This window comes from Micropterus dolomieu, linkage group LG12 (genome assembly GCF_021292245.1).
Source record: "Micropterus dolomieu isolate WLL.071019.BEF.003 ecotype Adirondacks linkage group LG12, ASM2129224v1, whole genome shotgun sequence".
In the NCBI taxonomy this organism is placed as follows: domain Eukaryota; kingdom Metazoa; phylum Chordata; class Actinopteri; order Centrarchiformes; family Centrarchidae; genus Micropterus; species Micropterus dolomieu.
In genome coordinates this window covers 32359058-32375953 of record NC_060161.1, presented here as the reverse complement: position 1 = coordinate 32375953, position 16896 = coordinate 32359058, and the positions used below count along the sequence as shown (strand labels likewise).

The following is a 16896-nucleotide window of genomic DNA, read 5'->3' as shown; positions in this document are numbered from 1 at the left end:
ATACTTCTGCATGACCCTACGCAGGAGTATAAGTGGGCCTTAAGTGTTTGCTGAGAGAAAGAAAGTGAGCGTAGGTGAGAGAGGAAGAAGTTAGAAACAAGGATGTACAAGTGTTCACATAAGGTGTTGAAATCTGATTGGGAATTCACTTATTGCCCAAAAGCCACCTGGGTCTGAAGATGTGTGACATGTTTTCACTGCGATTGGGACTAAACTTAAATCAAGACTCATAAGCAGACAGGGATGAGGAGGACGTTTTATCTTTTGTAGTAAACAGCATGTCTCCGATGTTTCAGTTGAATACTTTGGTTTATGACCAAATTCCTACGGTGGCCCTGAGAGCTCAACACGCAGCAACTTCAGAAAAACCCAAGCAAATAGAAAAAAACATCTTCATCAAATACACAAATCACAACCAAATACACAAACCTGCAAGTAGCAAAGAAGGCAATGGAAACTGTTTCCAGGGGACACTAAAAAGTGCTGCACACGGCTGGTGCGCACTTGTCGGGAGCCATGGGCTGTTTCTCAATCTGCGTTCTTGTCTGTACTTCAAAAGTCTGCATCTCGCCAAGTGAAATACCCGGCTGCATCGGTGGTGACTTGTGTGGACTTCTGATAGCCAGCTATCCCATAATGCATTTCACCACCAACAAGCGGAAATGTCAGAGGAGAAAACTCACCACTGTAACTCATAATACTGCTGTTCTTTTGTCACATATAGTAGTTTTAAGAGTTTTTTTATGCGGGAATATAGTTGTTTAAACTCCAAATATGTGGTTGATTTCTGAAGACAGAGCTGATTTAAAAATTTGCTACGACGTTTTTGGAGATGTGAGGTCCCGCCCGCTAACAAGTCCGGCCGTCATCAAGTCCACTGCTGTTCCAATTGCTGAATGACTGACTGCGTGCTCCCGTTCCTGGGAGTTTGTACTCCCGAGCCGAACTTGCCAAGTCCGAGCTTTTAAAGTACAGAAGTCCGAACTTGGTGAACTCAGTATTGAGATATTTATTGGTTTTGGTATTGTTTTTTTTTTAAGGAACGCCAAGCGTATCCCAGCAGTGCCCCGGCGTGTTTATCAGTCTTTAGTGTCCTTTGGAAACATTGTTGTCTATGCTACTCAAATTCAATGCATTTCAATTTTATTTATATAGCGCCAATTCACATCATCTCATTATCTCTTTATCTCATTGTGCTTTTCATATCGAGCAGCTCTTGACTGTACTCTTTGTGATAATACTTGCATTGTTTTTTCTAATTGCTGCGCATGTGTTGTCAAATTGGTGGAGGTCTTTCAAGTGTGTTGAGCTCTCAGGGCAGAGTGACATTCCCATCAGCCTCAGCTTAATGCATGTGTATAGGTCCTGTTTGTGCATGTGATTGTGTTTTGTTTCCATTCCTGGAATCCCAGCTATTTAACCTCTGTGGGGTTGTTAACAAGTCGTTTGGTTCATTAGTGCCCCTGACTGTTGGAACAACAGTCGTTGGGGTCACGTAAGGGCCAAGTCTGAACGACCGTCGCTGGCATCGTTTGCAAAGTTGTCGTCTTCTTCTGTACTTTGTTTACTGCTAATTACCGAATGTGAGCATGCTAACAGGAAGAAGGTGATCATGGTAATGGTAGTGACCTGTTAGCATATCTGTAGATTCCTAATCTTGTTGTAAGTCAAAACAAAACAAACAATCAAGTAGCTCACCAAGAATAATCTTTCTAATGCGTACAGCAGGGGTCGTCAACTGGCAGCTCGTTAATGCTTATCTTTCGTCCCGCAGAATGGACCCTGATGAAACTACAGAATCATTTATGTATTTGCAGTATTGTGAACTGTGTCTGTGGCGATGAAATTCATGATTTCATTGGATCTGTTTAAAAATATTGCAGGAAGTAGTAGAAAAAGCAACCACAGTGAGCTATCAGACCTTTGGCTGTTCTCAGATTTGTGCCATGAGCAGCTTAAAATCAGATCACAGAAAAGGAACATTATTGCCTGACTTCTGTGGGCGGCGCAAATTTTTTTGTCTTTTAAAATTAACAGAACAATCTAACATGTGTAGCATGGCCAAATTGACAAAAGATTTAACATTTGTAGTTGTTTGCAATCTAAGCAGCCTTGCACTGGCTTTAAGGTGTATTATACATCCAAAGAAAAACCAGACCGGGCGTCTAACAATTTATCAAAACGTGTAACCACACCAGGCCAGTAAAATGGACAGGCTTCTAATTGGGACTAGGCTTTTATTTGAAGTTTTATGGTAAAATCGGGCTTAAAATCGTGTTGTGTGAACTAGGCTCCAGTGAATGGCCTTCTTGACGGAGGTGTGAGAGAATTTTCCAGTTAAGTATCTAGTTATCATAATGGATTTTGTTAGGAGTCTGTTCACACTGATATATAGGCTAATAAAAATAACACTAACTTTGTTAAAGTTAAAAGTATGAAACAATAATGGGCCTAAATAAATGTCTGCTTTGAAGAATTCTGGCCCTTAGACAAATGTAGCTGAGGACCTCCAGTGACAAATAATTCTTAACAAATAAAAGCATCACACCCCGTCTACTGGTTCAGAAATAGTTTAATCATTAAAAATCGATGAAAATATATTAAAGTGTTGTAGCCCAACAGGTTTACACTCAATTCATTAGGAATATACAGTAGTTTACTTTAAAATACGAACTGCTGATGATAATTGATTACCGTGACTTGTGTGGGGTTTTTTTGACTTGGTGTGAAAACAACTTTAGTCAGGTGTGTGTGTGTGTGTGTGTGTGTGTGTGTGTGTGTGTGTGTGTGTGTGTGTGTGTGTGTGTGTGTGTGTGTTTTTCAAAGGGAGGATGTGGTTGTGTTCACACTGCACTTCTGTTTTAGACAAGTGAGGAACAGGCACTTCAACTCCTCCACCCAACATTCACAGGTTTCAACACAACACACACACACACAGACAGAGGATGCAGCAGCAGCGATTCACACCGGTGGATGGTGAAATCGCTGTGAGACATTGGCTTTCAGGAACCCGACAACCGAGCAGGAACACATCGAAAAACAACTTGTACAATCTGCGGGTGAACAAATATTAGCCACAGCTGAGCCAGAGAGGCATTTACACACACACTTGCTCACAGCTATTACAATATTCAAACTGTTAGAAAACCACACGAACCTCCTACGTATTGGTTTTCTTCTTCTTCTCTCTGTTTTTATCTGTTCAGCACGTTTCTCACGTCACACTGTCAGCTCAGTTTTGATTAAATGTTTTTAATTCCAAGGTCACAAAAAGATAAATTCCCTACATTGACATGCTAGTCTTTTACCTTTCTACGCTGCAACTCATCATTTTATACCTTTCATTAACACATCACAGCTGATTTTATCATCTTAGTGGTTGTATTGTGTTTGACATCACAGTTTTTCTCCATTTATATCCCATTTAGACCCGTGTTTTGCCCAGCCGGCTCAGCTGTTAACTATTAAACGAAGAGCTGCGTTTAAAGCTGGGGGTGGAAATTGTCTTTATATCCCGACAGCAATCAATAAATTAAATGCTCATTCGTTCCGAATAAAACGATTGGCTGGCCTGCCTGCACGCACTCTGCCGGTGCACTTATAGCCTATGAACATGTGTTTTCAGGGAGTGGCTTTGGAAGGAGGCCTGAAGGGACGGGGTGGCATTTTTAGGATTGGATATTTTCAAAATCTAGCTGTCTCTTGTTAGTTTCTCCAACGTTACCCATCCCAGCTTAAAGTGAAAATCTAGAGCCAGTAATCAATTATCCTAGCTAACATAAAAACTGTAAAACAGAAGGAAACCACTGCCTGGCTCTGCTCAAAGTAAAAAAAACAACAACAACAACAAAAAAACACAGTTCAACACCTGTAAAAGTCACAAATCAACATGTTGTTTATTGTGAATATTTCTTTTTAACCAGCTACCTGGTGCAGTGATTTCCTGTAGTCTTTTTGTTAAGCGAAGACTTGAGTTCAAAAAGAATAAGCAGTTTAAAAACTTTCTATAGAAAAAAAAAAAATTAAAAACATAATATGACAATAACTGTTCGTTAGAGATGGTATGCGTTGCTGGGCCTTTTGTTTGCATGACATTTCACAGCTGTTTGTTATATTGTGTCCACCAGCATCATGCTGGCTCCATTTTCAAACCACACAAAAACCACACTGACAAAGATTTAACAAAGCGGTGAAGACACTGAAAGGCGTCTGCAACTCAAACCATCATACTGTCGTCTGTAAGAAAACCACAACTGACTGAGAGAAACCAGGAACACAACTTCCACTGAAACAAGACACAACGCTATAAACATTACTGACTGTCATAACCCACCTCCAGGGTAATCACTCTGTGATGACACAGCAGTGATGACGCAACAGAAACGGAGGATTTCAACTTGATGTTCAGTTTGTCTCCAAACAAAGTATTGATTTGTTTAACTCCTCACAGACAAAGACGAGCTTTCTGTCAGATCAGAGACTTTGAGGCAGAAGGTAAACATGGGAGCTGGACAAAGCTGGACTTGTTCACACTGTGGCATTCTCACCTTAAGGCCAAATGTGAATGGGAAAGAGGTCTGCAATACCATTTACTGTCAACCTACCTTTTCATCTCTTCCCAGGAAACTAAACAGATGTTCACATCGGCCCTCAGGTGAGGCCGACGGTGGTTGTTCAGACCTCGGGTGTCTCCAGCAACCATACAGAACTGCCAGGAGCACTAGCTAATCCTGCGGTATTGGTCATCTTGCCAATGACCAGTTGCCCTTTTTCCACCTGCCTTGGATAACTATGACCCAAGAAGCTTTACAGATTGAATACAAATTTTTTTTAAAATAGTTCAATACACTCAATATTAATAATTCAATACACTATACACAGCCTTACTGGTATGAGCAGTAGCATATGGTGGCTAATATTAGCTAACTTAAAGGTCCAGTGTGTAATATTTAGGAGGATCTATTGACAGAAATGCAATATAGTATACATAACTATGTTTTCAGTGCTGTGTAAAGACCTTACATAATGAACCGTTATGTTTTTGATACCTCAAAATGAGCCACTTCTATCTACATACACCGCAGGTCCTCTTACGTGGACGCCGCCATGTTGCGCCGCCATGTTTCTACAAAGCCAGCAAGGAAAAGTACTTCTTAAACGACGCATCACTGAATCGTTGAAATAATCTATCGAAGCTTCAAATACTAAAATCATCGTTATATGCCGCCCTACATAAGACATATAAATATATATATGCCGTTCTATCCTGAGCTAGCTAGATAACAGTGAAGTTAGCCGCAACATAAGTTACATGCAGCGTGCAGAATCGAAACAAAACGCATTCAGTCAACTTATGCGTTTCATTTACATTTATTTATTTAGCTGATGTATAGCTTACAATTGCTATATATGTCAGAGGTCGCACGCCTCTGGAGCAACTAGGGGTCTAAGTGTCGTGCTCAGGGACACATTGGTGGAAGTGTCACAGTGGGGAATTGAACTCACACCAAAAGCATGTGCCTAATCCACTGCCCCATCACCACCCCAGCATCAGCTGACCTCCATTTATTTAATTCGCCAAAGTTATTTTTTACTGTCAATTGGCTCGTGGCGGGTGATAATTTTAAACCCTGGTCGCAGGTACAACAAGACGTGAGCACAGCATCTTCTTATACTCTGTAATTACCACTTGTGGTCGCTGTTGCGGTCACTTTCAGATGCCAAAGCTGCATAAACTACCAGGGAATTCAAGTAGCTCCGCAGTGAACTAGTTGAGCGGCTGTAGGTGTTAATCGGCAGATATGATGGAGGACATGGGGAAATGGTTGAATACATGTACAGCTGGCGGACATGTTTGAGCGATGACTCGGCGCGCGGCGTGTTAGCGATTAGCGTAATGAAGAGATGGAGGCTGTAAAGCTCGTTGACCTGCATCTCCTCTCACACCCTGAACCCCCTCCCTGCTGCCACAGACGCTTCATTAGTGCACCTCAACCGCTCGTTAAACCTTCAGGAGGCCCAGAGACACACATTTAACTGCTCTCTCACACACGCACGCACACACGATCCCCTCCCCCCTCTGTGCAACTGCAAACACGTATGTGCACAAACACACTCATGCTGCCTCAGTGTGGTTAACTACACACACTGACGCACACTTCTTGTAAATCTCACAGAAAAGCTAAAAACACACACACTGAACTCACAAACCACGTGGATCCAGACAACCAACTTATTCAAACGTCAAAAACATCGTGTGCAAGAAACCCCTGCTGTGCTGGCAGGCTGTGTGTGTGTTTTTTACAGTGAAGCACATTTACAAAGTATGAAAGTTTGCATTGCCGTGGTTACAAGGGTGTGGTTGTGTTTTTGTTTGGTTTGTAGATACACTCTGCCGGGGATCCATGGCTTCAACTTTGTCCTGCAGAGTTCGCTGGGAGGGGGAGGGGTGGCGTCTCTACGCAGCGACCCCCAGGTAACAAACAAAAGACAAACACAATCACACACACATACACACTACTGACTTTCTCCTCTTTCTTAACACTGGAGCTTCATTCTTTCATCTGCTTCTTCCTCTTTCTGATGTGTCCAGTAACTGTTTTGCAGCGAGCAGCTCAGCGTGGGGAAGTTGAATCTTTGCAGATATCCTGTGATGCATGGGAAAACATTCACTGTTCCCAGTTCAGATACAGTGCAAATATCACTCTTGCCATTATATATTTACTGTTTAAAGTACACACTGTGCTTTAAAGGAGACCTATTATGCTTTTCCATATTTTATGACTTATCTACAATGTTGGATGTTCATGTTAAACATGGCCAAAGCTTCAAATAATGAGGTTAAAGTATTTAAAAGAAATCACTGTGAGCAAAAACCTCAGATCTGAACGCTCTGTTTTGAACTGCTTTTTCTACCAACGGCTCTGTTCTACGACTTACTGAGCCAGATGGAGCCGGTGTTCCATATATGGTCATTTGCTCCCGCAGCAACAGCACGGCAACGCTCAGTCTGCCTGTTCTGCTCAGCAGCAACAACAGCCTGGTAACATGCTTCAGGTCTTGGCCAATCAGAAGACAGTCGGCTTTGAGAGGGGGGGCTTAAAGAGACAGGAGCATCTACAGCTCGTTTCAGACAGAGGCTGAAATGAAGGCCTTCATAAAGAGTCAGTTTAACACAGAAAATTATTCTGTGTTGAACTTTGAATTATGCAAAGCTGCCACACAGGAGTGACAGAACTATAATATAGGACTGGGAAAGAAGTATAACAGGTCTCCTTTAACATGTACATATTGTCCACCTACAAATCCTGCATGTTGGATATTCTGTATTTAGACATGTACACCTGCTGTACATAACCACCTACTTAATGTTTATAAAGTACATCCCTAATTCAAATTAAGTTGGCACATTGTATAAAACGTAAATACAAACCGAATACAATGATTTGCAAATCCTTTTCAACCTATACTCAACTGAATACACCACAAAGACAAGATATTGAATGTTCAGACGGATAAACTTTATTGTGTTTTGCAAATGTTCACTCACTTTGAATGTGATGCCTGCAAAATGTTCCAAAAAAGCTGGGACAGGGGCATGTTTACCGCTGTGTTGCGTCACTTTTCCTTTTAACAACACTTAATAAGCGTTTGGGAACTGAGGTCACTAATTGTTCAAGCTTTGTAGGTGGAATTCTTTCCCATTCTTGCTTGATGTACAACTTTAGTTGCTCAACAGTCCGGGGTCTCCGTTGTCGTATTTTGCGCTTCATAATGCGCCACACATTTTCAGTGGGAGACAAGTCTGGACTGCAGGCAGGCCGGTTTAGTACCTGCGCCCTTTTACTACAAAGCCACACTGTTGTAACACGTGCAGAATGTGACTTGGCATTGTCTTGACGTTGCTTGGATGGCAGCATATGTTGCTCCAAAACCTGTATGTACCTTTCAACATTAATGGTGCCATGGGCACTAACACACCCCCATACCATCACAGATGCTGGCTTTTGAACTTTGTGCTGTTAACAATCCGGATGGTCCTTTTCCTCTTTGGCCCGGAGGACACAACTTCCATAATATCCAAAAACAATTTGAAATGTGGACCTGTCAGACCACAGCACACTTTTCCACTTTGCGTCAGCAAAAAACAATAAAGTTTATCAGTTTGAACATTAAATATCTTGTCTTTGTAGTGTATTAAATTGAATATAGGTTGAAAAGGATTTGCAAATGAATGTATTTTGTTTGTATTTACGTTTTACACAACGTCCCAACTTATTTGGAATTGGGGTTGTAATATGTTACATTTCCCGTTGTTGTATGTATTCCCAACAAAACATAAAACTCAGCCTGGAAAGAACTGGTTTGTTCCTCTTCTTCATGGTGGCAACATCAGAAACCAGTTCCTTTTGGTCCTCTTTAGCACTCCTTCACCCTCCTCCTCCTTTCCTCTCCTCTCCATCCCTTGTTCAGACGCTCCGGTAAAGTTTTTTACCACCTCACTGGAATCCACAGCAAAGCATCAAAGAAACACACACATACTGCTCCCGCACACTCACAATGTGCTAACACAAACACCTCACACAGTCGGGCCCTGACTCATAAAGCTCAAACGCACACAATGTGTAAATTCAAACACGTTAAGGTGGAAACACATATGTTGTTCTCCTTGTAAGGACGACCACAGCCTTTATGCTTGCGTTGTTTTATTTTCCTCTCTGTTCTCAGGGTAAAGCCTACGGTCAGATGCTGCTGGATTTGAAGCTGAGAGGACTGCCTGACGTCAAGTCGCTGGTGGACTGAGAGAGAGGGAGAGAGAGAGAGAGAGAGAGAGAGAGAGAGTGGCTGGGTGAGAGACACTGAGAGAAAGGAGGAGTTAATGAGGGAGAGAGCTGTGGGAAAGGCAGACATAAAAAACCCTTTACAAGAAGAAATGAGACTGAAAGCAAAGAAAATTCCCCGGTGAGACTTTTCCCTCCATAGAAACCCAGATGGATCATATCAAAAAAAAAGATTTGTTTAGTCCTCAACCCAAACAAGGGAAAACCTGAAGAAAACAAGAAAATTTAATTTATATTTGGTGCACTGAGTGAAGTCCATAATCACACATCAGCCTCAAGGGGCTTAATCTGTGAGATGTAACAGAGTCACAGGATTTTATCCACACTGATAAACAAAAGAGAGCATTCAGGAAACTGTCAAATAAAACAGTTTCACCTGAAGGAACCAAAACATACGATAGCATACGTCCATGAGACCCCCGGTTAGACCCAGAGCTCACTGAAGGGATTACATATCCCATGTGGCCTGGGAAGGCCTTGGGATGCCCCCGGAGGAGTTGGAAAGCGTTGTTGGGGAGAGGGATGTCAGGAGTACCCTACTTAGCCTGCTGCCACCGTGACCTGACCGCGGATAAGCGGAAGATAATTTATCTCCCATGTTCAAACGTTCCCCTCCTCAGTGTTAAGTTTGGGTCTTTATAGGCCGTTCCATTTTGGGTTCGTTTCCAGTTTCCACTTGGATTAATTAAACTCAGAATCTAACAAATCTCTTATCAAACCTTTAATCTCGTCCCCCTTTTTTATTAGGGAAGATCAATGCACAAAAAAAATGTGCCAGCTTCTTGTTTTAGGTGGTATTGACCGTCGCTTTTGCTGGTTAAAATAACAAACCAGCTGCTGTAAAACGTGTGTAATTGTAAAGGTTAAAATTAAACTTGTGGCAAAGATTGTGAGGGAAAGGCATATCAGCCCGTAACACCCCTCCACAATCGTGTGTGTTTTTGTAGTTCAGTAACAGAGAATTTAGCTGCTTCACGTACATTTAACATACAATCTCCCAGGTAAACATTTATGTTTATCACATCAATATCGTGTCAAGTTCTTCACCCGGATCTCAAGTACTTGGAGAAAGTAGCTGTCAATATGTTACTGAAGGCAACGGAGGGATCCTGGGAATTTCATTATTTAGATGGTGTCTGAAGCACATTCTTCCCACCAGAGCACTTTACAGCGGCTTGTTGAAACGGCAAAAGAGCATAAGGAACATCCTCAAAGGCTAATTCTAGTTAATTACAACTTATATTGTTTGTAGGTACGGTAATGTCATGCTGAGTTTCATATCTGAGATCTGATGACATCGCTGAAAGGAAGTCTGACGGGGGAAGAAACACAAGCAGTCAAATGATTAGTTAGAAACAAACCAACAGTTCATACAAATTTATTCAGAAGTGAAAATAAAGGTGATCAGTAAAATGATCACCCAAACTATCTGTTGTAAACATCCATCGCAGTATATAGACCCACTTCCTGCTTTCACTTCGACCTGTCATACTTACCGTGGTTGTGCGTGCAGTTTTCCTATAATTATACTTCATTAGTGACATTTCAGGTGAGCCCACTTTCAGTTTGACTGCCAAATAAACGTTGTTATTACTGACAGAACTAAGAACATGAGTGCTGAAGTTATAATAAACCAGATTTATCCTTTAAATGCAAAATCAAGACAGTTTTATGTAAGAACCCCCGAGGATAATGTTCTTCAGTAACATGAAATGATTTGAAGCTCATGGACTAAATCACTGGAACAGTCCTTTAACAGGAGCATTATTGTAGCTTCTATGAGTTAATATGAAAGACTAAAAAGACGGAGACAGTTAGTCATGCAAACTCAGACCAGGTTTGGTCATGGAGAACATTCTTTGGGGGTCAATGTTGTAGTCACAACCTGGACTCCAGCTTTGTACCAGCTTTCGGGGAGCTGCCCCTAACCTCTGACTTCCTCAAAAGAAGAAGAGAGTGGTGGTTTGGCTTTCCTTCAGAGGGTAAACAAAAAAAGGTATAGACCACGGCTGCGAGACGCTCCAGTCAGACATTAAAGGAGACACAAGCTCGCAGGCCTCAGGTCGGGGGCGACGCCTGGTTTCCCCCGGCTCGTTCACCTCGACACGACCCGCCTCCCGTGTTCGCCGCCCCTAAGGAATGTGTGTCTCCTTCCACCAAACCGGCTCTCTGGCTTCCAGTCTGTTTCTCCATAATTGCAAACAGACTGAAGCTGCAGTCACTCCACAGCTTCCTCCGTGCCTGAAAATTCATCTCACCCACCTCCTGTGAATCACATCCCCCTTTCTCAGATCTTTCCCTCATGCCGCTGCAGTTTTCTCTAATCAGGGAAGAAGAAAAAAATACCATCTGACTCTTTTCCTCTTTGGATTTCCAACTCTCTGCTGGCTCTTTGGATACATTTCTGCTCAGCTTTTCCTCAAATGGGTGAAACCAAACCCAGAGAAAAGCCACATCAGAGAGTCTGCTTAGAACAGTAACTAATCAATGGTCTTCTAAACAGACGTTTAAAGACTTTTACACACAGTCAAACCATTATAAATGACAACATATAAATCCTTTCAGACATGAACTGAAAGCAGAGTTGCATGAGTATAAATCAGACCAATTAAAGGGGAAAAGAAAAGAAGTGCTCAGTGTAGAGTGAGGTGTTAAAATATAAATTCCCGCTCATTTCCTGTTTTCGTTTTCCCAAATTGTAAATAGATCCATGCTGTGATTTCACCACTTTATATGAAATGTGAAAATGCGGTCACATTTTAATGATGCAGATGAGGTTTGAGAGCAAAAGATCTGTCCCGCACATTCCCAGAATTCCAACCTCGTGATTTCCAGCAAATATTTTCAACACTGTGCGTGAGTTATTTGGAGAAACACTTCATCCAATTCTTCATTCAACCCCAAAATAACAGACTGTTTAATGTTTACCCAAAAGCAATGAGCCGTGAGTGTGTAGAAAATCAAATGTTGCCCATTTTTTGAGCATCTTTTAGTAATTAGGGTGCTGTCTTTTGTCTATGATGAATAAATATCAGACCTTGCTTCAGGCAATATCTGGGTCTAAACATAAGTTTTCAGAATTAGCACATATTGTTATTGAGCCTCGCTCTGGCACATCCGACCTCTGGGAAATCCTCATCATCATCAAACAATGCTCAATTTATTTTTCTTTAAAGTAGCAGAAGAGGCCAGTGTAACATGCCGACCTTCATAAGGACATTAATCTGAGACGCTGAGTTATAAGAAATATATTATAGTCTTTTCATATATAAGGTGCTTTTATCATCTGCTACCAGTATGACTTTTTGTCCACTTTTGACAATGATCAAGTTTCTTTAAATTAGAACTAAAATGGACTAGGTTGATTGGTGACCCTAAATTGTCCGTAGGTGTGAGTGTGAGCGTGAGTGGTTGTTCGTCTATGTGTGGCCCTGTGATGGACTGGCGACCTGTCCAGGGTGTACCCCGCCTTGTGCCCGATGTCAGCTGGGATAGGCTCCAGCCCCCCGCGACCCTGTACACAGGATAAGCGGTTGACGATGGGAAATAAGTGCAAATACATACGTCAGTAGTTATATTATCTCGCAGTTTACAATGAATAGGAAAATGAGTAATTCAATTAGATAACCTGAATATTAAGTTACCATCATCTCCCCCCGAAAGTGTCCCAGCATTGAACCTTTTACGACACCAGTGTGGCTTTTATTATTCTGAAAACAATAGAAACATGAAGGCACCACGTTTAAAGTTAAAGCAGTTCAGGTTCAGTCTCTAAGTCAAACTCTGCCAGATCAGTCAAGGAAAGAGCTTGTATTCCTTTCTTATTTTAAGAGACTGAAGAGTATGAATGTCCGTCACAACTTTTATAGTAAAAATTATTTTGAGTTGGACGTAAAGCAGCTCAAGTTTTTTGACTACCTTTGGTCAAACTCTGAAATATTAATCTGAGTTGCTTTCATTATTTTGAGACACTGATGACCACAAATGTCTGCACCAAAACTCAGTTTAATCCATCCAGTGCTATTTAACTTTTTCAGGTCCAAGCATTGAGCCTTGTGGAACACCAGAGAAAATGTTTCCTTTTAACACTTAAATCTACTAATGGAGACAACAGCAAGCTTCAAATTGTGTAAGTTGGGAGAAAATCTGTTATTGTTATTGAACTCTATAGCAGCGTTTTTAGACATGCCACTCTTTAATTAAATGTGAGGTCAGTTGCACTTGTCTGCCTCTTGTATGTAAAAGTGACTATACACATAAGTCATAACAGCAGTCTTACTAGGTTAAACCTAGTAACATTTCACTTTCAACAGAACTCAAGTCTGAATTGTATGGCATCGGGTTAACGTGAAGGCAACAGCACCAGGTTACATACACAGAGAGAAAGATCACTGTGCAGGTATCATCGCCTGTGCTCAAAGAAAATCTGTTTAATAAGCTATGACACACTAAAGAGCAGCTGATTTGTTCAGGAGATTCTTATCATGTCAGATCAGTCTGCTCTGTAATAATCAAACCTTCCTCATAGTTTCAACTTATGTCCAAATGGCCAGCTGCAGTAAAGATATTAACTAAAAATAAGTTCTTGTAGGCAGATGTCTCTCTCGAAAACCATCAGCTCACACTGGTCATTACTTAAAGCTTCAACTGCAAAATAAGTTGTAAAACATCAGTGAGCCATTTGTCCTTAAATAATTAAACTTTTCAACTCACAGCTGTTTTCCAGCATCAACACCACTTCCTCTCTAAGCACTAGCTGCCAAATACATCGAGTGAGCATTGTGGGGTTATTTGTTAAGGAACATTTGAGTAAAGGTCTCCTGTCATGAAAGACAAAAAAGCCATCACTTCGACAGTTAAATGAAGCCAACAATGTTGCGTTTCCCGTGTCTGGAAATAGCTCATGATGGCAACTAATAGCTGCAGTGCCTTGCTCATCGGCATCTTATTGAACTTTGCTTATTTGTTATTGAACCGCTGACCCTTTCTATTGCCGCGTCTCTTTTTGCGACCGAACTGCCAATGCGTTATTCAAAATGTCCGAACTGCATCGGAAAACGACACAGTGTCACGGTGTCGGATTTTCAGGTGACGTTTTTTTGCAGGACGGTCCTCATTGTGGAGCCACAGGTGCTTTTTGTATCACTGTGTTGTTTTTATTGAAAGGGAGCACCACTTCAAATTGAACACTTCTTTACAATTTATTTCTCTTCGTCCATTTCAATTCTAACTTTACACTTGAAACTCAACTGTACTAAGATTACTTGTAATTAAAGATCTTAGATGACTCAAAATGTAAATTGTAAGCTGTAGCATGTTGTAAAGAAGAAAACAATTACTTTGCCTTCTTTTATAATTCTTTATAAATATATATTATATTTGATTTATTATTGATTGCTTTCTGCACTCAAGAAAATCACTAAATGCATTTAAAGAGTGAGTTGTTTTCTGTATGATCTTGTAGATACTAAACTGAAGAGATTAAAAATATTTTCTTGAACAAAACGTCTGTTTAAATTAATGTTGTTGATTCTGTGTTTTCATGTTTTTACATCCTGGTAGGACACACTAGCCAATGGGGACTCGTGTCCTGACAGGTAGACATGCTTTTTGAGGGTTAAGAGGTGGTTTTAGGACTCCGGTTACAACTGATCCTACGCTAAGCCACGCGCCGCATAGTTACTGTTGCTAAGACCGACAAACTGTCGGACCTGTCGGACTTTTATCACGGTGCTGCCACTGTCTATTACTGCACTCCCTGGAGAAATATTGTCTAATTGTATGAAAAAAACGATCTCAGAAAGAAGCAGACCGTTTTGCAGTTGTAATATACATTTGAAGTTTATTTTTTTCAGTTTTGGTTTCAGCTTCAAGACAGAAGCTAAAGCCTACCGATCAGAGTCGATGTGAACCACCGCATCACCTGACGACTGAGACAAAAGACAACGATATTAAGGATCAACATTGTTCCTGTACAGCTGGAGAGAGTCCTATACTGCGCTGTGATTGAACAGCTGTGTATTCGTGGCGTGGCTTAGCGAAGGGTCAATTGGGTTAAGTTTAGGCATGCAGTTGTGATGGTTAAGGTATAGGAATTGCATTACTTCAATAAGGTGTGTGTGTGTGTGTGTGTGTGTGTGTGTGTGTGTGTCTCAGGCTTGTTAACCAGTAAATGTCTCACAGGAAGCCGAGCAGCAAAAGGTGTCGACAGCAACAAGACAGAAACTTGTGTGTGTGTGTGTGTGTGTATATTCTGAAGCATTAATGACAGCTCAATACCATTTGTTTTCTTGTTCGTAGTAACAACAGCTTGGCTTAAATGTGGATTCCAGGACAAATAAAAAATAAGTTAAACAAATGGATGTGAAAAAAATGAAAGATAGAAGTTAAAGCCCACCAATCACAGAGTAAAAGTGAACCACCGCATCCCCCGACGATTAAGACAAAAGACAACGAAATGAACGATCAACACTGTTCCTGTACAGCTGGGTAGGCCTCTATTCATTAAAAAAGCAGAACAGTAGGGCTTTATTACGTTACATTCAGTAGGAAGTTAGCTAGCGTTAGCTAACTAACATTACATTAGGAACAATCCACAGCCGACACTTTTTTTACATTGTTTTTAATGTAGTTTAGAGGTAATATAGACTCCAAAAATATTGATCTACAGTACAGGTATTAATAATGTGTGCATAAGAAGTATTATGTATAATTGCACATTACAGGTATAAAATTCAGAATCTGTAATCTTAAATACACAATATGTTATCAATTTTGTCATGTGCCAGATTTATCGTGTGCTCCATGTTTGTTGTGAAATAAATACTTTAGCTGTATTGAAGTGAATGCTAGTGATGGGAGGATCAGCTGGTTGATGTGACTGATAACCCGAGTAACCAATTAGTCATCAGTTAGACATTAATTCTTCTTCTCAAGGCTGCACTCTGTAGCATCATGTTGTTCTAGTCCAAAGACACCAGGTGAATATTGGTCTGTTTCAAGAGTTGTTTTTTTTCCCCTAAAATCATACATTTTATGTTGTAACTTCTGTTTAAATTCAAAAGATTATTTACAATTGTGGATTCAAGTTTTTGCCAGCAGTTTTTTTTGTACTGGGTAGAGAAACAGCAGCTTCTCCAACAGTCTGTTTTAATTGATTTAGTGAATTTAGTCTGAATTTGTGGTTATTTTTATGTAAGAACTTTGCGTATATTTTCCTCCAGTATTTGGAGTTTGTTGTTTTTATTGATCAACTTTTCAAGACGTTTTTAATGATCGGCTCTACAAAAATCTGAAATATGTTGTTAATTTAAGATCTTAAAATGTAAATGATGATCAAACACTCTGTAAAGAGACTTTCGTGCTCCGCCCCCTTTTCGCATTTCGCCTCACACAAATCAAAAAAATCTTTTGTTTTTCACGTGAGCTTGTGTTTTTTTAATTCACCCACTTCACTGTTATGTCAACAGTTCATACAAACTTATTTCTTCAATAGAAAATGCTTTACTGTTCTTATGAAACTCACCCACTTTCTTTCTTAGCAGAATATCTAGTTTGTGAAAAGACTTTGCTGTTTGATTGATTCATGATGTTTTTAACGAGCACCACAAGCTAAATTGCAGTCACCTCCAGTTGTTTTTGTGTGGAGGCAGAAAACAAGTGAAACCCAAACCATCTGCACGGAGGGATGAACGGATCCTTTAATGATTCAACACCAGCTTGTTTCCCACAAACAGCAGGTTCAGCGTCACTCCCACACACTGCGGATGAAAGATTGTGATTAACATTCATCACATGCAGACAGCTTGGGAACAAGTGTGTGTCCATTAATCAGTGTGAGAGCTGCAGGTCGTCTGTTGTATCGTTTGTCATGATGTCGCCTTTGTGCTGCTCAGACTGACGGACAGTGAGGTGAAACAACACATTCATAACCTCTCTCTCTCTCTCTCCCTCTGTCATGGAGGATAAAGGGAGATAAATTACATCCCGTCAGTCATTATTCTTTTGTCTTTATGCCTCTTTTGGTGTCCCGTTCTCTCTTTTTGTCTGCACACAC

At 40.8% G+C, this 16896-nt stretch overlaps 1 protein-coding gene across 1 annotated transcript in view; it reads left to right on the top strand.

Moving 5' to 3' along the window:
* The window catches only part of lratb.1 (lecithin retinol acyltransferase b, tandem duplicate 1), a 32992-nt gene extending 23430 nt beyond the window's left edge, over positions 1 to 9562 (top strand). The window contains exons 19-20 of the mRNA XM_046064909.1: positions 6385 to 6475; positions 8728 to 9562. Of these exons, the coding sequence (XP_045920865.1) occupies positions 6385 to 6475; positions 8728 to 8802 (166 nt within the window). The 3' untranslated portion in view covers positions 8803 to 9562. The remainder of the gene's footprint in view (positions 1 to 6384; positions 6476 to 8727) is intronic.
* Positions 9563 to 16896: the final 7334 nt, after the last annotated feature.